Source organism: Rhinatrema bivittatum, chromosome 5, assembly GCF_901001135.1.
Source record: "Rhinatrema bivittatum chromosome 5, aRhiBiv1.1, whole genome shotgun sequence".
In the NCBI taxonomy this organism is placed as follows: Eukaryota; Metazoa; Chordata; class Amphibia; order Gymnophiona; family Rhinatrematidae; genus Rhinatrema; species Rhinatrema bivittatum.
The window spans coordinates 205,479,220-205,504,582 of NC_042619.1; the positions used below are offsets into that span (position 1 = coordinate 205,479,220).

The 25,363-nt window shown below is 47.4% G+C and overlaps 1 protein-coding gene across 1 annotated transcript in view; it reads left to right on the forward strand.

Moving 5' to 3' along the window:
- The window catches only part of PCYT1B (phosphate cytidylyltransferase 1, choline, beta), an 85,133-nt gene extending 63,961 nt beyond the window's left edge, over nt 1–21,172 (forward strand). Inside the window, exons 6-8 of the mRNA XM_029603089.1 lie at nt 5,819–5,961; nt 6,175–6,363; nt 19,038–21,172. Of these exons, the coding sequence (XP_029458949.1) occupies nt 5,819–5,961; nt 6,175–6,363; nt 19,038–19,238 (533 nt within the window). The 3' untranslated portion in view covers nt 19,239–21,172. The remainder of the gene's footprint in view (nt 1–5,818; nt 5,962–6,174; nt 6,364–19,037) is intronic.
- Nucleotides 21,173–25,363: the final 4,191 nt, after the last annotated feature.

Below are 25,363 nucleotides of genomic sequence, written 5' to 3' on the forward strand. Positions count from 1 at the left end.
AACTCCTCAGTGGGTTCTTTCCTTCTTGATCGCAGTTTTGGTCGCAGCCCTCTCGTGGGCGCCGTCCCTTCCGCGGGGCCAGCCCACACACTCAATCCTTACGCCTGCACATTCACTGGAGTTTCCTTGCCTCATTCCTCGGTCCCCTTCCTAGACGGTCGCCTTTCCCTGTTTTCCGTGGCCTGGGTCAAGATCCTGTCGGACCAGTGGATCCTCGACGTTCTCAGAGACGGGCACGTCTTCGCTTTACTCGAGATTGTCGGGATCTTTTCTGTTTTCCCTGTACGGTCGGTCCCTGCGGCAAACGGTGTAGCAAACCCCTGCCAAGCTCCTGTGTCTGGGCGCGGAGGTCCCGGTTCCAGACAGTATACTTGCCGCAGGCCAGTATCCTATGTTCTTCGTCCGATCTTAGACCTCAAATGAGTCACCCGGGCCCTCCAGATCCCGCTTCTCCGCATGGAAACCCTGTGAGCGGTCCTCGTGCCGTTTCCCCGGGAGCGTTCCTCACCTCACTTGTTTTTGTCAGAGGCGTGTTCCATTTTCTGATTCATCGTGGCTGCCGTAGTCTCTTCCCGTTCTCATGCTTCGCCGGGGCTTCTAGTTCTGGGCGCTTTCCCTTGGTCTCGTGATGGTGCCTTGCACCTTCACCAATGTCTGGGTGTTGGTGGCAGCAGGTCCCCGCTGGGAAGGTCTCCTTATTCACTCTTACCTAGACGTCTGGCGCGTCAGGGCCAAGGCGGTGGTTCTTTGCCGGGGGGGGCAGTGTATCGCGTGTTAGCTCTTCTCGCGCCTCTCGGGTGGATACTGAATTCTCTGAGGGCAACCTCCACCCGCCCAGGAGTTAGAGTTCATGGGAGCCCACTTCGACACCTGGCTGGGCGAGGTCTTCTTGCCTCGCGTGCGGGTCCTCCAGTTGTTCGGCCAGTTTCAGAGTCTGCTCTTGCTGCCTTCTTCGATGGCTTGTGCCTGCCTGCAGATCTCGGGCTCCTTGGCCCTTACCGTCGACCTAGTCCCTTGGGCTTTTCCTCATATGCGACCGTTCCAGCAACTTTGCTGTCCCGTTGGCAGCCAGTGGCAACACTGCTTCACACTGTCCTTCCGTTGTTTGGGCTCTACCGTCGCCGCTTTGCTGTGGTAGCTTCCCCCTTCCTCATTTGTTACCGGGACTGCCTCTCCAAGTCCCTCAGTGGGTGATAGTAACCGCGGACACCTGTGTTTCGGGCTGGGGTGTGGTCTGCCTCTCCCTGTATGCCCAGGGGATCTGGCCAGCGGCTCCGTCTTCCTGGCACATCAAGCGGTTGGAGGCTCGGGCGGTGTTTCTAGCTCTTCTGGAGTTTCTTCCCCTCATCCGCGGCGAGGCGATACGAGTCTTGTCCGACAACTCCACCACTGTGGCTTCCATCTGTCGCCCAGGAGACGCCTGCAGTCTGCTGGTGGCCCTGGACACCAGCCTTCTCTTCGCCTGGGCCGAGCAACATCTACAGTGCCCGGCGGTCTCCCACTCCGTGGGCAGGGGAATGTTCAGGCTGATCGCTCAGTCGTCAGTTGCTCGCTCCCGGGAAGTGGACGCTCTTTGCCGCAGCCATGGATTTTCTCATCGACCGGTGGTTCCCTCCCACCTGGGCCTCTAGGCGACTCTTCACAATACCATGGCAACTTGGTTCTTCCGCTGGAGGGACCACGGCTCGGCGGGCGTGGATGTTCTGGCTCTCCCTTGACCGGCGGGCGTCCTTCTCTACGTGTGTGGTCTCTGGTCGGGAAAGTTCTCAGGCGAATAGAACTCCATCTGGGTCCCGTGCTTCTGCTAGCCCCCGAGTGGCCGCGCGGGCCGTGATTCGTGGTTTTTTTCTCAACCTAGCGACGGACGTACCTCTGCGGCTTCGCCATCTTCCTAGACTCCCTAGTCAGGGACCTGTATTTTTCGTCCAGGCCGATTGCACTTGTTTAGCGGCCTGGCCTTTGAACGACGACGTCTCCGGCGCAAGTGCTATTAGGAGGAGGTCTTCTCCGCCTGGCTGCGGGCCCAGAAACAGTCGACTTCCCTGGAGTACGTGCGTATCTAGAACGTGTTTGAGGCTGTTTGTGCGGAGTCGGATCTCTCAGCGTACGCCACCCCGATCTCGTTAGTCTTTTCTTCTCCAAGACAGTCTCTCCGAGGGTCTTCCTCTCGTTCTTGGCACGTTTAAGTCTCCCCTCTCGGCTCTCTCCTGGGTCGGGTGGAAGGTCGTCACTGAGCGGTCACCCGGCTGCGATTTTCTGCTTCATGGGCGTCAAACATCTCCGTCCGCCTTCTCCGCTGCTTGCCCGTCGTAGAGTTTTCATCTGGTTTTTTTCGGGCCCTCTCTGCGGCTCTGTTCAAACCTCTCCGTCGCGCTACCTTGAAGGCTCTTCCGCTTAAGACTGGCTTCTGGTCTCTATCTCCTCTACTCATCGGAGTTCGGAGATCCAAGCACTGTCCGGTCGGAACCTCTTTGCGTTCTTCCAACTCAGGGGTATCTCTCGTACGGGCCCTTCCTTCTTGGTGCAAGTTCTTCTAACCTCCATGTCCACCAGTCGGCGGAACTCCCCGCGTTTCCCCTGCGACTAGGGACGATCTTTGTTACGTTAATGCCTTACGAGTTCTACGTCGCTACCTCCTGGTTACCAATGGCCTTCATGTTTCGGTCCATCCTTTGGCCTCTTGTGTGGGTCCAATCGGGGTAAGCCGGCTTCTGCGTCCGCTATAGCGCGCTGGTTGAAGGCAGCGATCTCCTCAGCTTATCTTTGTCATGCTCGGGTGGTTCCCGAGGGTCTAACGACTCATTCACTGCGTTCTCGAGCTACTTCCTGGGCGAACTTTCAATTGTTCTCTCCGTAGGAGATTTGCAGTGCCGTCACTTGGACGTCTTTACCTACTTTTGATCGACACTACCGCCTGGCTGTGCGAGCTCCGCTCTTTGGTTCTTTTGGTCTACCAGTGCTTCGAGTGGGACTGTCTCGATCCCACCCGGTTTAGGGGAGCTTTGGTACATCCCACAGTCTGGACTGATCCAGGTACGTACAGAGAAAGGAAAATTAGTTCTTACCTGTTAATTTTCGTTCCTGTAGTACCACGGATCAGCCCTTCCCTTTGTCTCTCTTTCTGTCCTCTCGAAGCTTGTTCTTGCAGGTTGCAGTTCTTTTTAAGACGTCATTTTGTGCAACAATACTGAGCAAATACACCGGAAGCCTTGGTTGTCCAAGTACCAAGTATATGCAAGAGCAGTTAGGCATAACATGTTTCGTTCATTGTTTTACAGTTGCTCTATTGAGCTTTATGGTTGCTTGCTTGATCCTACTCTGGTTTTGTTATTTTCTGCTTTGACATTCGTTATACTGAAGGGTTATAGCATAGGCTCTGTCCTCATATAGGATATCCTTTCAGTTTTAGTCTGTCTCCACCTGCTGGAAAGGAGGCTCAACCCACAGTCTGGACTGATCCGTGGTACTACAGGAACGAAAATTAACAGGTAAGAACTAATTTTCCTTTTGGGATTACAACTCCCAGCAGTCTGCAGTTTTCTGTTCTTTCTTTCTGGCTGGTTACTTTCTTTCTGGCTGGTTACTTTCTCCCCATTTGTAGACTATTACTGACTGCAAGGGGGATCCGCCTCATCACACCAGATCTCATCACTATAGGATGGTGCTCTGCACTAATCATAAGTACATAAGATTTGCCATACTGGATCAGACCAAAGGTCCATCAAGCCCATTATCCCCTTTCCAACAGTGACCGATCCAGGTCACAAGTACCTGGCAGGATCCCAAAAGGTAGATTCCTTGCTGCTTATCTGAGAGATAAGAAGTGGATTTCTGCAACTCCATCTTAATAATGAATTATAGCTTTTCCTCCAGGAACTTGTCCAAACCTTTTTTAAACACAGCCACACTAAAAGCTTTCACCATGTCCTCTGGAAATGAATTCCAGTGCTCTTGCCGATGGTAGCAAAAGGTTTCCATCATATTCAGTCAATTGTCCTTCCAGCATCCTTTCCCAGGCTGCATTCCCATAAGGCTGAACAAACTTTGCATTCTTTGAATAGCAAGAGTGCTCTCATCTTCTAGCAGACTAAAACCCACAGAAAACCTATTCAACTTGTTTCATTTGACCTAGAGGGGCTTGTGATTGCAGTGTGACGAAGTGCATCATTTCAAATTGGGGAACAGACTGTATTTCCTTTTGTTAAGCTCTGGTTGACTTGACCTTAGAAGAGTATGTCAAAGCCCCTAATGACAGCAATATAAGTGACCTCTTTTGAGATTGTAAGACCATGACATGACGTTCACACCAAACCTTTACATCCCCTTACTGGTTAGACATGGCCTCTCAGTGGGATGGTGTGTTTGGATAGTCTGTTCTCCTCGGCATCTGAGACATGGACATGTTATATTATTTTGGGTTATCTTTCTTGTTATGAAGAAATAAAATAGAAAAAGGGTTGTGTCCAACAAAAAAACATTTCTCCCACCTTTGGCAGTTTTATTGGAGTTTTCTCCTTTCCTCTGGGTAGACATGACTCCCCAATACCTATGTATAGGCAGCAGTTAGATGGCTATTGACTCCCCATGCCCTGTGTATGGGCATCTAGGTAGGCAATGACATATTGAAGAAAAGAGAAATGTCCCCACTCATGTAGAGTTGATAAGGCATATGTCAAAGGTTGGATTTTTGCCCTTCTGACTTTCATCTTTTCAAAAAAACATACGTCATTTTGTGGTGGAGAAAAAGTGAGTCTGTTGGCATAGTTCCTTTTACCTCCTCAGCTCCGAATAATTGGGGATCCAGTGGTGGCAAGTGACCTTTTATGTAGAAAGGAAATAATATTTAACGTCACAAGTGATTTTTGTTTGGAAGTGTGCATAGTACAGTATTTAGAGTCATAAGCCTTTAGTGAAACATGTCAGTAAGGCCAGTGTATGTCCTCAGCCCCATCACAACCTGCTCCAGCCTCTACACACTTTGAGGTCAAGATTCAAAATGCATTCAGTGCTATTTAGCCAGATAAGTGAAACTTGTGTGGCTAAGTAGTGGCCGCTGAATGTGCGCCCATGTTCAGCAGCCGCCGCTTAGCCATTTAAGTCCCTTATATGGCTAAAATGTACGCACAAAAAGAGTGGGCATGCATTGGGCAGATCGGAGGCAGAGCAAGTTAGATGTATAACTTATACGTCTAAGTACAGATATTTGGAGGTAGGCATATAAATGTATGTCTTAGTTTAGACGGCCCATAGAGCAGGTCTAAGCTTAGCTGGATAGATTTATCCGGCGGTGTGCACTTATACACCTATATTCAGTGGCTTTGCCATACCGCTGAATATGCATCGTAACTTAGTTGGATAAGTTATATCTGCCTAAGTTACTTAAACAGCCAGCTTTGAATATTGATCTCTTTATACACTGGGAAATTTCAAAGATCAGGTGTAATTGGTTCCATCTACAGCATCCAGACATCACAGTAGAAATTGCATATAAGAGTAACATTAAAAGCTCCCTCACTGCAACACTGCCAGACTCAGAAATTCAGAGAACAGGCACCCATGAAAGAGCTGGTATCTACATACTGATGCTATCTTTGGGACAGCAGAAAGAAACAGACTGTGACTGCCCAACCAAAGCTAAGCAGTGTTAATCAACATTGCCCAGCAGGTTTATTTTTAATATAAAATAAATTAAAATGAAGACAGGCCATGCAGAATTGCTGGTGAGTAAAGGAGGGGCTTCTTAACATCGGGCTCTAAATAGCAGCAGCATTGACTTAAAATGGTCTCTTTCACTGCTTCTCTACTTACTCTGTGGCAGGAATGTTTGTACCTACGCAGAGAACAGAAGGAATCTCCACATCTGACATCATCACTCGTATTGTGCGAGATTATGATGTTTATGCCCGTCGCAATCTCCAGAGAGGATACACTGCCAAGGAGCTGAACGTCAGCTTTATAAATGTAAGTGAACCTCCCTTTCTGGGTCTTTGGATCTTCATGCGTGCAGTGCGGCACCTCAGCTGGACCAGCATGTGGAGCACACTAATTCCAGCCTGCTTTTTATCTTCAGGGTGGCTTGGTGTTTGGTTAGTGCTAACATGAAAATAAATAGCCCAGTAGTCTTCCAGACCTATGCCTGATAATCTTTTCTCTTTGCCTGGATCTTTTCACCAGGAGAAGAAGTATCGCTTTCAAAACCAGGTGGACAAGATGAAGGAAAAGGTTAAGAATGTGGAGGAGAAATCAAAGGAATTTGTGTATAAAGTAGAAGAAAAGAGCCATGACCTCATTCAGAAGTGGGAGGAGAAGTCTCGGGAGTTCATCGGGAACTTTCTGGAGTTGTTTGGTCCGGATGGAACCTGGGTATGTTGTTCTCCAGCCACTTTCATTATCCAGACAGAGCACAGGCAAAGATGTGAAACCTTTTATTTGGGACCTGTCTATGCTGCCTGAAGGCTGGTTATTCTGTGCTTTCGTAGACCATTAGGAGGCTGCAGCACCCTCCTGATTTTTGTTGGCTGCAAGTATTTCTTAGGTCATTTAAGAGACTCTCCTGTAGTCTCAGAAGGTACAAAAGACATAAAAACAGGTTTCCAGGGTCAAAGAAAAGGGGAAACTGCTGTCTGTAAGCTATGGAGTAATTCGTATGATCAGCAACCCTGTGAGGGATGGGCAGCTCCTATCCTTCAGGGCTGCAGACAGCTCTGTTTTTCACTGTTCTTGTAATGAATAATTGAATATTCATGAGCTACATCTGTATTCCACAGCTGGAGTTTAAGAATGTGACTGAAAGCCCTGTTGTGCCTCATCCTGAAAACCAGACCTGTGTAGCTCTGAAGTACTAGCGAAGGCCTTACCTGAGCCAAACTCTTCACAGGATCATCTCATTTCTTAGTTCTGTTGTTTCTTCTTTTAGTCTTATTCCTAGGTCTCCTTTTTTGGTCTAATTTTTATATATGTACTTTTTAGGGTCCGATTCATCAAGGTCTTTTCCCATAACCACCAAATAGGAACCACATCATTGGTGAATCAGCCCCTTCGAATAAAAAACATACATTTTATTCCACCCAGTATTTTAAAAAATCCCTTTCCCTCAAGTCCTATTTACAGTAGTATGTGCTATATTAATGCATATTATTTGTTGATATCAATGTTTCTCCTAGGACAAGCAGGATGGTGTCCTCACACATGGGTGACATCATCGGATGGATCCCGGCACGGAAAACTTATGTCTTTCTATGCCCTCTACCATGCATCCATGTGGGGTCTCTCTTCAGTCTCTTTAATGATGCGGAGCTTTCCCCTCATGGTTGCTTGAGCTCATGACTTTTTTTTCTAAAAAATTGCTTGGAAAACATTTCCACCGATAGTTTTCGTTTTTTTCACAACTTTCTTTTGGTCTGGATCCCTCTTCGGTTTCCTCTAGTGTCTCTGTGAAGTTTTTCATGGTTCGGTAAGTTTTCTTTCACTTCTGTCCCCCCATGGTGATGGTGCCTCGGTGCCACCAGCACTGATCGCCTGCCCTCACCGCAATCATTTTTTGCCCTGTTCAGTTCGTATCGTCATAGCCTTGGGTTTCCGTTGATGCCCTCAGTGCCCGAGGACCATGTCCAGTATGGACTAACACTATGTGTGTATCCTCTATCTGTAGGCATTGCATGATGTCCGGGGCTGCCGCTCGTGCAACCAAATGACCCCGAAGGGATGTCATGCTCGCCTTGACAAAATGGAAAAGCTCTTTGGGGTGAGGAAGTCTGAGCAATTGACATCGGCATCGGTGGCATCAATGCCGAAGGACATGAGCCACACCGATGGACACCGAGCCATTGACATTGGCAGGGCCGTCCGCTCCATCATTGCAGCCGGCAGATAGGGGCACAGGGGACTGACCTCTGTTAGTCTCTTCCAGGTCGAGGACATCGGGTTTGTCGTCATTGACCTCGACCAGGGGAAAGACCGGGTCGAGCAACGAGGGAAACCAAAGAAGCATCAGTATTGGTCTCAGTCGATGCACAGTGCTGGGCTCAGGTCGGCGCCAGAGCTTGCTGTGATGCCTCTGAAGCGACTCCACAGCGAGGAGTGCCTATCTTCAATAGATGCTGGAAGTCCGCAATGGTCTCCACTGGTCCTGGAGTCATTCGCCGATCCACCTTGGGAATCTGAGGAACACCCCTCCTGCCTCCCAGTCCGTTTTGGCATGGGCAACCTTTGAGGAGGAGTTGGAGCACAGAGTCCAGCTGGCAGTTGATCCGTTCTGTGGGGCATTGAGCCTGTGGCACCGATGGTATCGAAGCCTGTGCTCTCCCTGCTGGATCCGCTGCTGTGTCACCAACCCAGCTGATACCGGTTCCGGGCACCGATGCTTCCCCCAACTGATGCAGTGCTCGTTGCCGGTTACTCCAAGGAGGAAGCTCCATTGTGGCTGGTGGGGGCACCGAGGCCTGCAGCCCACCATCCAGCTTTGCTGGGTCTGGCACCGTTGCCACTGATGCCTAGGCCTCTGGACGAAGGCTGAGCACCCAGGGCCCATCCCCTGTGGATTACAGCGAGGATGAGGCCCCCTTATGACCCCTGGGAGGAGTATACTGCAGAATCCTCCTCAGAGGACTTGGAGGGTATTCCCTCAGAACCGTCTCCTCCAGAGGAACGAAGGAGGTCGCCATCTTTGATCTTTGCAAGTTTTGTAAGGGCAAAAGCAGAGGCCATCCCGTTTCAGCTGATGATGACGAAGGACATCAGGCACAAGATGCTGGAAATCCTCCAGTTTATGGAGATTCCTAAAGAGATCGTGGCGGTCCTGGTACACAACATCTTTAAGGAGTTGCTATTGAGGATTTGGGAGCACCCCCTCATGGTTCCGCCTGTGAATAGTAAGGCAGACGGGGTTTACCTCCTTCAACAGGCAACCAGTTTTGAAAAGAGTCAGCTGGCACACCAATTGGTAGTGGTCGAATCCTCTCTCAAGAGGGCCAAGCGCTCTTGAACCCATGCCTCAGTGCCCCCTGGGGAAGGATCATAGAGTGATGGATGCTCTTGGGAGGAAAGTTTTTCAGGGGACTATGCTCATTGTCTACATTGCTTCCTACCAGCTCTACATGAGCTAATACTCTTGTAACCTGTGGAAGAAGGTGCAGGAGGGGCTGCTTCAACAGCAGCAAGACACCTTTCTGTCACTGGTGCGTCAGGGCCTGGAGTGTGGAAAACACAAGGTGTGTTCCACCTATGATGTTTTCTAGCGGCAGCGAGAGCCTCTGCAGCGGGAATTGGCACCTGCAGAATGGCATGGCTGCAGACCTTGGATCTCTGACCGGAGGTACAGGAAAGATTCGCTGACCTGCCACGCACAGGAAATAATCTTTTTGGAGACAAGGGATGGCTCATTTGTGGGATCACCATAAGACCCAATGAAATAGAAAATAAGGGAATAACTAGTTTCCAAATGATAGCCAAAAATAATTAGTTGATGAAATCCAAAAATGCTATCAATAACTCCCATTTATTTGTCTGTGAAACCGTATCTAATCTGTTAAAATATTTTTTATTTATTATGTAACTTCAACAAATTCAATAAAAAATTTTTGTTTTAATTTTTTTTGTGAAATGTATTTATATTAAGAGAAAAGACCTCAGTACTGCACAGAATCTAATTTGCACAGAAACTGTGTAGCCAGTTGTTGCAGTCACCGGTCTTAATACCTCTTTTATTTGATTTTTACTTAAAATTCTTTGTGAATAAATGTTGCTTCTTTCTCATCCTAATTATGTATAAGTTCACAATGGGACTACTTGTGTTGCAATTGAAGTTATTTGAACTGATGTTATCAACTTGAAAATATGGCTCCAATCTTCAAGACAGCAACTTATACTTAACAGTATAGCCCAATTTATGATACTTCAAGGAACAGAGAAACTTCATGAAACTGCATGCGTCCTGTGTTTTAGAACGGATGCATTGAATTTTAAACAACTTTTCCCAACATTATAAAGAGCAAAAGGCACTTATCTCACAACCTGTTCCATTTTTTCTATTTTCTGTTGAAAAGCGTGTGCCTGCAAAGAACACAGAATTTTGTTCAGCCGCCGCTAACGTTTTGCTTAACGCTGCATCAGGGCGTTCTAGTTGCTTTCTTAACCTTCTGTCTTGCCTGTTGGGCTTAGTCTGTGAGACAGGGTCAGAGGGGGGCTTTCTACCACCAGAGGAAGTACTATTCTCCGGCCCCTCGCACCTGTTCGCAAAGGGTGAGTTTCTGCGGCCGTCCCAGGCAGCAGCAAGCTCCCAAGCCCCAACCGGCGCCTCAGCCAAATCCTGGGACAGGGTTTTGACTGGATCGTAGAGCTCATAAGCCATCCACCTGTAACCGAGACGCTGGACCCCAGGCTACGTTTCTTCGCGAATTGGTGACCCATATAACTTCAGACCAGTGAGTTCTGTCTATTGTCTGTCAAGGCTACCGAATAATTCTATTGGGTGTCCCACCAAATTTGCCTCCGTGCCCGTTTTGGGGGCTGCTACTGCATCAGGAGGTAATGTTAAGGAAGCTCTCTGCCCTTTTAAATGGCCAGAGCAGTCGAACCTGTTCCACCAAGGCAAAAGGGGCAGGGATTCTACTCCCGGTACTTCCTGATTCCAAAGAGAACAGGGGGACTCCGTCCCATCTTAGACCTGAGGGCCTTAAGCAAGTTTCTAAAAAGAGAAAAGTTCAAGATGATTTCCCTGCGCACCCTGATTTCCCTCCTGCAAAAAGGGGACTAGCTTTGCTCCCGCGATTTAAAGGATGCGTACACTGACATTGAGATCTTTCCAGGTCAAAAGAAGTATCTCAGATTTGTGGTGGGAAAATGGCACTTCCAGTACAGAGTGTTGCCGTTGGTGCAAGTGTCAGCCCCACGTGTCTCTGCAAAGTGCCTGGCCATGGTGGGGGCATACCTCCGCAGACTGGAAGTGCATGTTTTCCCCTATCTGGATGATTGGCTGGTATTCTTTGAATGACGTCATTGACAGGAGCTTGCACACAGTAAAGATCCCAATGTGATCAGACTGGGACACCAATAGATGGTTGCCAATCAACGGGTTCTGCAAGTCAGTGTATGACTGATATAGTACTCATACAGCCCCTGACGTAGCCCATTTAATGTGGCGAAACTCAGCCGAAGTCGGGCTATTATTGAGCGACTTGTTTTTATAATAATAAAGATTTTCAAAAGGACTTGAGATCTATCCCCTTCTTTTGTTTACATCTCAGGCAGAGGCCATCAGGTACATGCACTTGACCATCTGGGTGTTGGAGTTGCTAAGATTCGTCATCAACTACCCGAAGTCCCATCTTGGCCCATCATCTCAATTAGACTTCATAGGAGCCTTGCTAGACACAGTTCAGGCCAAGACCTTCCTGTCTCGTCAAAGGGCCGTCACTTTGACGACCATCGCGGCAGAAATTCAGCCGAGCCAGCAGGTGTCAGCCTAGAAAATGTTGAGACTGTTGGGCCATATGACTGCAACCATCCTTGTTACACCCTTGGCACAATTAAACATGCGCAGAGCCCAATGGACCCTGAGGTCACAGTGGTGCCAGTCCACATAGAACCTCCAGGACTCGTTGTAATTTCAAATCTGGGTACTTTCAAATCTGGAACGGGGGATCTCTTTTCAAAGTCTTCCGACCCAAATTGTCCTCACCACGGATGCGTCCACTCTGGGCTGGGGAGCTCAAACAGATGGGCTCAGCACCCAAGGTTTCTGGTTTGCTCAGGAAAGCTGCTTTCAAATCAACTTCCTGGAGCTTCGGGAGATCAGGTATGCGCTATGGGGTGCATGTGTGGTTCCCGGTGCGCACACATGGATGCGTGGATTTTATAACACTTCTCTAACTTTGCATAGAGCTTATTGTTGTTCTGGATTTGCTAGGGAGTTAGCAATCTGTAATATATCTGTTGGAAATCTGCTAAGGAGTTAGCAATCTGATGTAAATCTGTTAAGAAAGCTGGGCATTAGATGGGAGGAGCAATCTGAATGAATGGCTCCTAAGAAGGAGGAGTCAGCTATCTTGTAATGTCTCAGATTCTGTATATTCCGTTATGCTGGGAGTAGCAATCTGTTAGGGTTCTCCGTGAGGAGTTAGCAGTCTATTATGAATCTGAGATAGTAGTGGTGAATCCCTGGGCCGGTGGCAGATGACCATGCCCCCAGGAGGATACCCCGAGAGGGAGCACCGGCTAGGCTTGAGTATGGAGACAGACACACATTAGTTCTTTTATTAAACAGGTTTTGGAAACTACCAGAGGTGGCAGTAGTGAGCTGATATGCTCGACAGGGCTGTAGTCCCTCAGGCACTGGAACCGCGATCCAGGATGGCTGAGCTGTTGAGAAACTGTAGAAAGTGAGTAGGTAGAGTAGACAAGGTTCATGAACAGAACTAGATGATAAAACTCATATAAGGTCTCAATGAAACTCAGGAGCTGGAAAGGTTTTAGGCCCTCGAGGAGCGAATACCTGGTCCCAGGGAAAGCTCTGAGAGAGTGATGACAACTCACAGTTGTTTATAGCAGCGATAGCTTCCAGGCAGTAGAGAATTTTCAGAGTGTCCAGGAACATGGGCCCTCGAGGAGTGAGTACCGGTTCCTATCTGTAATCTGAACGTAAAGAAAAGAGCGAGGCCCCCGATGAGCGGGTACCTCTGATAAGTCCGATGAGGCAGAGTAGCTTGGGAGTAAAGCTGAAGCAATCCCCTTGCTAACTCAGTTAGATAGTGAATTAGAGACCTTTAAATATTGGAAGCGAATGATGTCATCTCAGGGGGATGCCCCTGAGGTTCGCGCCCTTGCTGGTACTTCAATCAGAGCGCACACGCGCCCTAGGTCATCAGGCAACATGGCGGATCTGCAACGTTGAGCCGGTCCGGGGACGCCGGAGGGAGACGGTGTGGAGACGCCGCGGCAGCCAGCTGTCCATCAGACCCGGAGGGAGTCACCACAGAGGTAAAGAGGGCGAGGTGAGGGCGTTGAGCAGCGACGGACGCAACAATTGTCCCATAGTCATTGGAGGACTTGCTGGATGCCGCAACGATGGGATTGCAGGTCCTTGGAAAAAATGAGGATGTCATCGAGATATATCACCATGCAGACATATAGGAGGTCCCTGAAAATCTTGTTCATCATATTCTGGAATACCGCAGGCGCATTACACAAACCGAAGGGCATGACCAGATATTCATAATGGCCGCCCTGCGTGTTAAACGCGGTTTTCCACTCGTCGCCTGGTTTGATGCCGGAGATCCAACTTTGTAAATATTCTGCCTCCCTGCAGATGGTCAAGTAATTCTGAAATGAGCGGCAAGGAGTAGTGATCATTCTTGGTAATGGCATTGAGACCTCGGCAGTCAATACAAGGCCAAAGTGTGCCATCCTTGGCCACAAAGAAAAATCCTGCTCCTGCCGGGGGAGGGTTGAATAAATCCTCTTTCAAGGTTTTCCCGAATATACTGGGAGATGGCCTTAGCCTCTGGGAAAGATAGGGGATATACCCTTCCTTGCAGCGGCATAGTGTCTGAGATTAGGTTGATGGCGCAGTCAAAGGGATGATGTTCGGTAGGGTCTCGGCTCTCTTCTTGGAGAAGATGTCTGCATATTCAGCATACTGCGATGGCAGGTCCAGAGAAGTTGTAGCAAAAGGAATGAACGATAGGCATCTGACTTGGAGGAGACAAGAGGTATGACATTGAGGATTCCAACTGGTTAACTGTAGAGTTCCCCAGTCGAAGCTGGGGGAATGGCGTTGCAACCAGTGTAGTCCTAGTACAATGGGATCTACTGCCTTCTCAATGACATGAAAGGTGATCTCCACCACATGCAGGATGCCGGTGCAAAGATGCAATGGAGCGGTAGTCTTCGTGATCTGACCCAGAAGGGGTTCCACAGAAATAGATGAAATAACAAGGGGAGAGTCCCTGGAAATCGTCGGCAGCTTCAAGTGGTCTGTCAGGGCTTCATGATGAAATTCCCACCAGCGCCAGAATCTACCAATGCGAGGATGGAGAACTCGTGTTTGTCCACAGTGATAGCCACTGGGAGTATAAGTTGGGGAACAGGGGTAGTAAAGCCTAGGGTCATCTCCCCACTGGCGCTTAGGCTCATTGGTTCCCCTGCTTCACTGAACAGTGCGCAAGAAGGTGCCCCTTCCTGGCACAATAAAAACATAGACCCTGGGTGCGACGATGGTGCTTCTCTGGTGGGAAGCGACTCTGCCCAAGTTGCATAGACTCCTCGGGTTGGGTAGTTGTGGATGCTGCTGCTGGGATTGGTGTGAGGGGGTCGAGAGAACGATGGGGCAAGCACTCCATGCCTTCGTGGGGCTCGCAACTTCCGACCTCTGCTGCTGGGGATGGTGGTCTCTCCTCCCGGCTAGATCTATGAGAGTGTCAAGTGACTCTGGAAGCTCCCTTGCTGCCAACTCGTCCTTTATTTGGGAGGATAGTCCTTCCAAGGAAATGCTCCGCAAACTATCTTCACACAAGTTTAATTTGGTGGCTAGAGTACGGAACTCAATGGCGTAGTCCACCAGGGGTCGGGCACCCTCTCGAAGGTGCAGGAGATCAGATCCTATAGTAGCCAAGTAGCCAGGTTCATCAAACACCTGCTTAAAGGCTTAACGAACTGCTGCAAGTCCTGGAGTAGAGCGTCTCCTCGCTCCCAAAGGGTAGATGCCCAGGCCAAGGCCTTCCCATCGAGAAGGGAGAGGATGTATGTGGTCTTGATGACATTACTGGAGAACTGTGCTGGTTGGAGGGTGAAATGCATAAAGCACTGGTTTAGGAACCCACAGCACTGCTTAGAGTCTCCTGTATACCTAGGCGGTGCGGGGAGTCGTATGGTTGGTGTGACCGACCCAGGTGCTGGTGTTGCAGAGCTCGGAGTATTGGTCAGAGCTGTAGAGACATCAAGGCGGTCACTGAGGTGTTCAATAGAGCCGGCCAGCACTTCCAGAAACTGCTGTTGCTGGATCTTCTGAGCCAACCCTGGTATGGCCTGGAGGCCAGAATGATCTGCCATGTCCATGGCCTCTGCAAACTGTTACGTCGGTGGACCCTTGAGACGAAGCAGAGTTAGCACTACCTACAGGGTAGGGCCCTGAAGGTTCTCGCTGTCGGCAGGTGGAGGTAGGAAGATACAGAGGGTTAACAGGAACTTCACCATTACCAGTCCTTGTTTCCCACAGGTTGAACCCTTGGGTACCGGGATTGACTGGACTAAGGCACAAGCCTTTGAGAAGCGTGGTATCCAAAGAAGGAGCAAACTAAGAGGAGGTCCAGGCAGGATAAGGTCGGGGCAGGCAGCAGACAGTGAACATGAAGACGAACCATGGTGAGGGCAGGCAGCAGAACAAGCGTAGTCGAGCGGAGATCCGAGGTCAGCCAGAAGTCAGTCCGGGAAGAAGACGAGTCAAGGCAAGCCAAGGTCCAAACCAGAGAATCAGTCCTGGGAGGAGGAAGTCGAAAACAGGAGAGCAGGAACACCAGGAGAAGTCCAGAAAAAGACTGCAGGAACACAGGGATCAAGGATGTAGAAACCAGGAAAACAGAAACCAAGGAACTCAACCAGCTAATCACAAGAGAGGAGACCTGTTGCAGAGGCATTAGAGTCTGGTTCAGGCTGGCTTAAAAAGGACGTCTTGATGGCAACAGTGGGAGGAGCGTCACAGAGAGTTCCCGCTATGGGACCTTTAAGAATTGGGCACCGCACACGTGCGCCTAGAGATGTCCGCTCAGCTGAGTGGTATCCCCTGCACGGCTCGGATAGTGTTGCGCAGCAGCCTGCCGCATCTTGGTCTGGACGGATATCTTGCCGGCGACTCCTGGCATCGGAGGTAAGGACGGCCGATTGCAGGGGCAGCCTGTGGTCGGCCACGCGTAACAAAAATGCTGGAGGTCCTCCAGTTTGTAGATGCTCCAAAGGAATCAGTGGCTGTCCAAGTTCGTATTTTTAAGGAACTTCTTCTTAGGATCTGGGAATATCCTGTGTCTGTCCCTACAGTTAATCATAAGACGGATGCCATCTACCTGGGTCCAACAAGCATTGAGATTTAAGAGGCACCATCTCCCACACCAATTGGTTGCAGTGGAGTTCGCTCTTAAAAAAGCCAAATGCTCCCGCACCCACGCCTCTGCCCCTCCAGGTCGAGATCACAGGGCGTTGGATAGTCTGGGTAGGAAGGTGTATCAGGGCACTATGCCCATCGCCCATATCGCCTCCTACCAACTATATATTATCCAGTATAACTGGAACCAGTGGAAGCAGGTCCAGGAGCTGTCAGACCGCCTGCCTCAACAGGAGCAGAATGCGTTCTCAGCAGTAGTACAGCAGGGTCTGGAGGCAGGAAACCATGAGATGGTTTGGTCATCTCTTGAAGAACAGTTAGAGAAAACTCAGATTGTTCATGTTATTGTGAAAGCTGCATATATTTAGATTTTATTGTAACCCTTGTTTTTATAAATTGTTTGTGGGCATGCATGTGTTTTGTGGTATGGATGTGTATGTAAACATTTTTTATATATTCTTTATAATTTGTTGTATAAACATTTGATATATAAATATAAGTAGATGTGTATCTGATTGCTGATACAAATTGGTTTATAAATTGTTTAAATGAATAAAAATATTTTTTTTAATTTATGTGTTTAGGTTTACCTGAAATTGATTATATACTTACCCTTATTATTTGATGGGTAATTGAAATCTCCCATTATTACAGCACTACCAATTTGGTTAGCTTCCCTACTTTCTCTTAGCATTTCACTGTCCGTCTCATATTTTGGTCAGGTGGATGGCAGTATACTCCTATCGCTATTCTCTTCCCCAACACACAAGGGATTTCTACCCTTAAAGATTCGATTGCGCATTTAGTCTCTTGCAGGATCTTTATCCTGTTGGACTCTATGCCACCCCACCACCAAGTTGCTCCTCTCTATCACTGCGATATCATTTGTACCCTGGTATAGCACTATCCCATTGGTTATCATCTTTGCACCATGACTCTGAGATGCCAATTAAGTCTATGTCATCATTCACTGCTATACACTCTAACCCTTCCATCTTACTTCTTAGACTTCTGGCATTAGCATGCAAACATTTCAAAGTGTGTTTTTTGTTTTTATTAACATTCTGCTTTTCAGTTGTCAGGGATAAATTGGAATATTTTAGCTCAGGTGATTCATTACTTACAGGCACTTGGACTACTTTTCTTATTATTGGAACTTCTCTGTTGGTATGTCCTAACTCTAATGCTTCATTAGTATCCTTCGAAGGTACCTCCCTCCGAACCATGCGCTGCTGATTGACTGTTCGCTTTCCCCTTTGTTATAGTTAAAAAGCTGCTGTATCTTCTTTTTAAAAGTTAGTGCCAGCAGCCTGGTTCCACCCTGGTTAAGGTAGAGCCCATCCCTTCGGAAAAGACTCCCCCTTCCCCAAAAGGTTCCCCAGTTCCTTAGAAAACTGAATACCTCTTCCTTCCATCATCATCTCATCCATGCATTGAGACTCCGGTGCTCTTCCTGCCTCTGGGTACCTGCGCGTGGAACAGGGAGAATTTCAGAGAATACTGCCCTGGAGGTTCTGGATTTCAGCTTTCTATGTAAGAGCCTAAATTGGGTTTCTCCTGTTTTTGTTTTTATATAATTTTGTTATAATACTGGAGAGGGACCCCTCGTGGATGTGTGGTATAGGGCATGCTGGGCATGCTCCATGTAGCAAATCAAAGTTCTACAAAGTTTGTAAGATTTCCATGTTGGGGCTCCATCTGATGATGTCACCTATGTGTGAGGATTAACATCCTGTTGTCCTTAGAGAACACCTGTTACAGGTAAGCAACTCTGCTTTCTCCACTGCTTGAGCCATCTGATCACACTTCTCCTAACATTATATCCACTACCCCCTCTTTATATCAATGACTACAGTAATAATTTCACTCAACAGTGGAATGGTGCTCAGATATTCTGTAAGGTTTAGCTCTCAGTCCTAACATTTTCATGACTTGATATGTAGCCTCATCCAGCTACATCCTAAAAAAATAAAATATTCTCTTAAAAGATATGCTCGGGCATAGATTTGTTCGCGCAACCTGGCGCGAACAAATCTAAGCCTGATTTTATAACATGTGCGTGCTGCCGCACGCATGTTATAAAATCCGGGGTCAACGCGCGCAAGGGGGTGCACACTTGTGCACCCTGCACGTGCCGAGACCTAAGGGAGCCCCGATGGCTTTCCCAGTTTCCAGTTCCTTCCGAGGCCGTTCCAAAATCGGAGCAGCCTCAGAGGGAACTTTCCTTCTGCCACCTCCCACCTTCCCCTCCCTAACCCGTCCCCCAGCCTTATCTAAACCCCCATCCTGACCAGAGGCAGGCATAACTTGTGCGGCGCGCCATTCCCCGGCACGGCCACAATGAAGGAAGCCTCGGTTCCGTTCCCGGACCGCCACCATGCCCCCGGACCGCCCCTTTTCCAAAGCCCCGGTACATACGTGCGTCCTGGGGCTTGTGCGCGCCGCCGAGCCTATGCAAGATAGGCCCGGCGAGCACAGGGGCAGCTTTACCCTTTGAAAATCTGCCCCTTAGTCTCATCTTTCTCAAATAAGTAGATTACTGCATTTCAGCTTATGCCAGGATTTTCCAAATTTGTCCTGCAGATAGCACAGCCAATCCTGTTTTCAGGATATCCACAGTGACCATGAAGGAAATGAATGCACATGCGCTGGGACCCCAGCATATGCAAATTTTTCTCATGCATATTGATTGTGGATATCCTGAAAACCTGATTGGCTGTTGTCTTTGGGAAGACCTGAGCTGTGCTCTTAGAATATGACTTTTCAAGGGTCGCAGGCAGTCTGTATTTCAAGGGAACCAAGCTATACAAATCAGCCTTCTCCCTTAGATCATATGCATGCACATACAATGGATGAATATTCATTGAGGATATCCTGGTCATCTTTTTCTTCAGTATAACTGTAAAAGTTCACTTAAATGTCTTTTTATATATTTCTGCCTGTACAGAAACAGATGTTTCAGGAACGAAGTGGCCGAATGCTGCAGGCACTATCCCCAAGGCAGAGCCCAAGCAGCAGTCCAACCCGAGAGCGCTCTCCATCCCCTCCTTTCCCCTGGATGTCAAACAAATCCTCTACGCCCTCTTCTCCCAAGGCTGCTTCAATCTCTATTGGCAGCATGAGTGAGGGTGATGAGGATGAAAAGTAACACTAGTCAAAAAGAAATATCACACAACCAACAGCTGAATGAGGGCAGGAGTGACTGAAGGTGGTTTCAGACGGAGAATCTATGAAAAAGAAGTAAACCAAGAATCCATTGGAGCCATGAAATTAGATCTCAGGAACAGCCAAACCACTCATTGCTATGGGACATAGGAAAAGGCCCTCTGACCAAATCACCCCAGATGAATGAACTGCAAGTGCCTAGTGGCACTGTTACTCCTGGCACCTTTTATTGCTATCATTAAAACTGTGTACTGGCAAATTGTGCACTTGGTGAAAAGGAAGGAGCACATTTGGGACAGATATTTCAGTACAGTGTGTAACTTTCTCTGAACATTGCTGAGCTGAAGCCTTGCTAGTGCAAAGAAATGTCACCAATATTACAGTATCTTTAGCACCAGAGACCAGGAGGAAAGCTCTCACATGACATCGGCTTTGGAGAATTCTCCATCAAAGGTAACATAATTGCAAAGACTCCCATTTTATCCAGGACCGTGTACTATTGCTACAGGCTACAACATGCAAGACGAAACGAAGCAAAAGCCTCGACTTGTCACAGGTCCACTGCACTGCAGGCAGATAGAGGTGGCTGGATGTGGACAAACTTCTTTTCATTTTTACTAGTGCCTCATAAGCAAATGATTGTTCTTTCCCCCTTTCGTGTTTATTAAAATTTGTAGGCAATGACACTTTTGTTTAAAATAGAATAATTAACTAAGGAATGGACCAGCCACAAATAAGTCACCACCCCTTCAGGCAGCCAAGTGACATGGGAGTGTTCTGCAGCGATGTTAGGCCATGCATTGAACTGTACCTGATCAACCATTTCATAATGAAATGAGAGGCATTGATTTCGGGAGAAATATCAGCAACACCTTTGCACTAATGAAATAAGCACGCACTCTATACATCATACACTGCATCTCCTCCCACGCTGCCTGTCCTCTTTCTTCCTTCCAGCCCTTGAGATTTTGACACAGAAGCTTGCAGTTTCCTTGGGCACAGGAGAGCTGTTCTACCTTCCCAACCTCTATCACTTCAGCAGCCCTTACCCAAATACTGACAGCACTCAACCTTTTCACACTGGCATGTTCAAACCTCAGCTCTCTCTGCCTGAAAGCTTCTGGACTAAAAGGTCCAAAATAGTTATTTCAGGGCGAAAAGTAGGCATCCTCTTGTACTAACCGAAAAGTTGAATGCCATCATAGTACCAGGGAGGGGGCTGGCACTTGTTTTCCATGGTAAAAGTAATTTCCAAGTTCCCAGCAAGCTTACCTTTTATAAATCAGTAGAAAGACAAATCCAAACCGGTTTATCACGCTCCAGCTCGGAGGTGGATTTTTATTTTGCTTCCTATCACGCAAGAGCGAGATCAGATAGATCCACTGGGGCAGAATATGCAAGAGAGAACGCAAGATTATAAGTACTGTAACTATATCAGCAGCACAGTCCAGTTCTGCTGAGGAAACCAGAAGCGTTAGCTCCTAACAAGATATAATTAAAGCTGAGTTGTTTACCTCTTGCTCCCTTTCACATGTACCACTAATAAAGTCACATTGGTACACCTTATCTCTGGGTTGTGTGTGGCATGAGCACAGCTCACTGCTGCTATTCATTAGTGTTTACTGATGGAAAAGAAACCATTTTAACAACCTTTAAGCAAATGTGGGCAGGACGACACTCTTCTGGTTTCCTTCCTTTTTCAGTACACATGCTCGAATGTCTTCTTATTTATAAACCTAAGCTCAGTGTGAACAATAAATCAAGCTAGTCAGTAACAAAGCTGTTTCTCTGTTTTTCTTCCAATGTAATAACGCTGCACACCCCATTCCACATTTCATGAATGCAAATATAGACCATTGCTCAAAGCATGTAAGCCCAGGTATGATATGAGATACAAAAGCAGATATTAGTGGCACAACTGCATTGAATACTGTTTTAAAAAAACTACAGTGCCTTCTAAAAGTCTTCGTACCCTTGTACATTTTTCACAGCTAACACAGTACATCACCCTAACACCATCCCTACTGTAAAGCAAGATGGTGGCAGCACTATGTTGTGGGAATGCTTTGCAGCAGCAGGGATAGGGAGGCTTGTGAAGATAAAGAAGCTGGATGGTGTAGAGTACAGGCACATCTGTTCCAGTTTGCTATAGACCTGAGATGGGGGAGACGATTTACCTTTTAGCAAGACAATGATCCTAAGCACAAAGCAAAAGCAACAATGTAGTGGTTCAGAAAGAAGAACGTGGATGTCCCAGTCAAAGTCCAGACCTGAATCCAATAGAAAGCCTGTGGCACGACTTGAAGACTGCAATCAACAGATGATCGCCAGCCACCTTGAAAGAGCTTGAGCTCTTCCAAGAAGGATGGGCAAAAAAACTGTACCATCCTACTGTACAAAGTTAGTAGACACTTATCCTAAACCAACTCATAGCTGTTACTGCTGCAAACGGGGATTCCGTCAAGTATTGAGGCAAGAGATGTGAAGACTTATGCAATTAAGTTTTTTTAAATTCTTAATTACTTTTGGAATATTTCTATAGTTGTTTTTTTCACAATGAAAGAGCAAATGGATGTTGTATAGATAAGTGAAACAAACTCCTGTTTTCTTCGTAATCCAGACAGGCCAGTCCAGATGTATGGGTCAGAGAGTGACAGTGTTGCTGACACCACCCTCTTATAGGCTCCCATGCTGTCCTCAGCCTGCCAGTATTCTTTGTTTCCAGTAGATAGCAGGATATCATCCCATGCTCTGTGCTGAGGCCTGTTTACGCCATGTTGAAGAGGAAAATTCAGGACTAAGTAGGGCGGCTCCTGAGATTTTATTTATTTAGTGCTTTTTTTATACCGACATTCATGATACCAATCATATCATATCGGTTTACAAGAAACAATGGTGCAATAACATTAACATCAACATGAACAATAGGCGAAAAGTGCAAAAGTAACAATAAAACAGGGGCATTCGAACTGGGAGGAGGAAGAGCCAGAGGCATGGGTAACTCAGAAATAAATATCTGGTCATATACTCAGGACTATAATAATAACATGTACTCAGGACTGAGTACTATCAAATATATAAATAATATCATATGCGCAGGACTGTAATAATATTATATATTCATGACTAAATAGTATCTGGTCATAAAACTCGGAACTAACTAATATAGAGTCAGAAGCCATGTCAGGGTTGGGGTACATCGACTGGAGGACCATGGCGAGTTATTGTAGTTGGGGAGGTCATAGATAAGGGAAGGCTTGTAGAAATAGCCAAGTCTTGAGTTTCTTTCTGAATGTCAGAGTGCAAGGTTCTTGTCTAAGGTCGGGGGGCTTGGCGTTCCAGATGGTTGGCGCCGCTGTCGAGAAGGCTCGATCTTTGGTGGAAGAGAGATGTGTGGATTTGGCTGGGGGGGTGTGTAGCGAGCCCTTGTAGGCTTCTCTGATGGGTCTAGAAGAGAAGTGCATCGTGAGTGGGTAGTGTATATCGATGGGTGCTCTGTTGTAAATAGCTTTATGGATGATGGTGAGACATTTGTGTAGAATTCTAAAGTTTACAGGGAGCCAGTGCAGATTTTTCAGGATGGGTGTGATGTGGTCTCTTCTGTTGAAGTTTGTTAAAATTCTGGCGGCCGAATTTTGTAGCATCTGAAGCGGTTTGGTGGAAGAGGCGGGAAGGCCTAGAAAAATGGAATTACAGTAATCTAATTTGGAGAATATAATGGCCTGGAGTACCGATCTGAAGTCTTGAAAGTACAGGAGCGGTTTGAGTCTTTTTAGTACCTGAAGTTTGAAGAAGCAGTCTTTGGTTGTGTTGGTGATGAACTTTTTTAGATTTAGCTGGTTATCAATTATAACTCCGAGGTCTCTTGCTTGGCTGACCAGGGTGTTGGTGTGAATTGAATGTAGGTTATCATTGTTGTTGAGAGATATAAAGAGCATTTCTGTCTTAGACGTGTTAAGAACAAGGTTTAAGGTAGTAAGGAGGTCGTTGATATCTTGGAGAGAGTTGTCCCAGAACTTCAGTGTTTTTGTGAGGGATTCGGTTATTGGGATCAGGATTTGGACATCGTCGGTGTAGAGATAGTGTTTGAGTTTAAGATTCGTAAGCAGCTGGCAAAGGGGAAGAAGGTATAGGTTGAATAGTGTAGGAGACAAAGAGGAGCCCTGTGGAACACCTCTTGTGGTGTTGAGCGGAGATTCCTTATTGTTGATCTTTACTTTGTAGCCTCTGTTCGTGAGAAAGGAGTCAAACCATTTGAAGGCCGAACCTGTTATCCCGATGTCTGAAAGTCGTTTAAGGAGAGTGGAGTGATTCACAGTGTTGAATGCTGCCGAGATGTCGAGGAGTATTAGAAGGAAGGAGTGACCAGAGTCCATACCCATGATGAGATGATCTGTGAGGGAGATGAGGAGGGATTTGGTGCTTAGTGCTTTGCGAAATCCATATTGCGATGAGTGGAGAATGTTGTGATCTTCCAGGTATTCTGATAATTGGGTGTTGACTATTTTTTCTATAATCATTGCCAAAAAAGGTAGGTTGGAGATGGGGCGGAAGTTGTTGGGTTCTCTAGGGTCTAGATTTGCTTTCTTGAGAAGGGGTTTGAGGGTGGCAATTTTTAGGACGTCTGGGAAGATTCCTTGAGATAGTGAGCAGTTTATGATGTCCGCTAGGTACTTGGAGATGGAGTCTGGCACCGATAGAAGAAGCTTGGTTGGGATTTGGGCGAGTGGGTGGTAAGAGGGTTTCATTTTCTTTATTAGGGATTCACTTTCCAGAGCGGAGGTGAGTTCAAATGATTCCAGTGAGGGTCTGGATTTTGAGGGGGGGGGGGGGGGGGGCGGGGAGGAAGCTGGATTTAGATAAAAGATTACAGATTAAAAGGTAGATAAAAGTTACAGACTCCCTCCCTTGAATGAGCAGGGCCCTGGTCCAGGGGGGCTCCAGGTTTTGGTAAAGGAAGTATTTGGCTATTGTTTTTTACTCACACACCCCCCTTTCTCCCCAACTCTTCATAATATCCTCCCCCCCACCTGATTTTCAGGTCTTCTTTTTAAATGAAAAAAAAAAAAGAAACGAGAACTAAGAAGTCAGTCTGTGTTTGTGCACTACACAAAGAATAAAAAAAAAAAAAAAAAAAGGATTACTCAGAATGCCAAATGTAGCTGTGAAGGGCACTGAGTGGATGACATCCTGAGAAGGCGATTGTCAAAAATGGAATTTTTCCAGCAGGGCCATTTTTTTTCGCTGGGGCTCCGACTCCCGATGCCTTCTTCCTCATAGCGCAGAAAGAAGCCCGTGCTATGCGTGCTGTGAGGACATGCCAGGAGACCGGGGGGTGGGGGAGGATTTTTCTCACATTTGCAGAGAGGAGAAAAACATGGAGCAGCGCACGCAGTCTGCTCTATTGGAGGGGGGGGGGGGGGGGGGGGGGGGGTGATGAGGGAGCCTGCAGCAATGGGCAAACTCCATCCTGTTACCCCCAGTATGCAAAGCAGGAACAGTCCCCATTTTGACAATGCAGCCTACGGAAGCTGATCATGGACCATGACATAGAAATCAGTTAAAAATTCCTCAGGGGCCTCTGGCATTTTGGCTATTAAATAGTAGCATTGTTCCCAGCAATTACTACTCCTTCCTCCTGGGCCTGCCTATCGGCAGAATTTTTAAAGTATTTTTGTATGGGATAAGGATTGGCCCCAGGGCCCGCTGCTGTGCTGTCTTCCCCACTGGCACCTGCTTTAGGAGGACAGAGCAGGCAGAAGGGAGAAAGGAGAGGATGGATGAGACAAGTCCTCCACAACAGGCTGATAGACTTCAGGGATATGAGGCAGAGTGACAGTGAGGGTGAGTTGGAGAAGGAAGAATAACCTCCACATGATTATGATGGGACCACAATGGTAAGACTTTTTCACAAGGATGAACTTGTAGGTCTCATATCGAAGTCCTTACAAGTTCTGAATACTGCCAAGGATAAAGGCCAGGAAGCACCAGAGGCCTCAGATCTTATTTCATTTCTAAGACTAATTTGACCTTTAAGGGCAGGCTTTTATTTGGTGAGGATCATGAGAAGCTGGCTAAAGCCTGGGAAGACTCAAAAATACCTAGGCT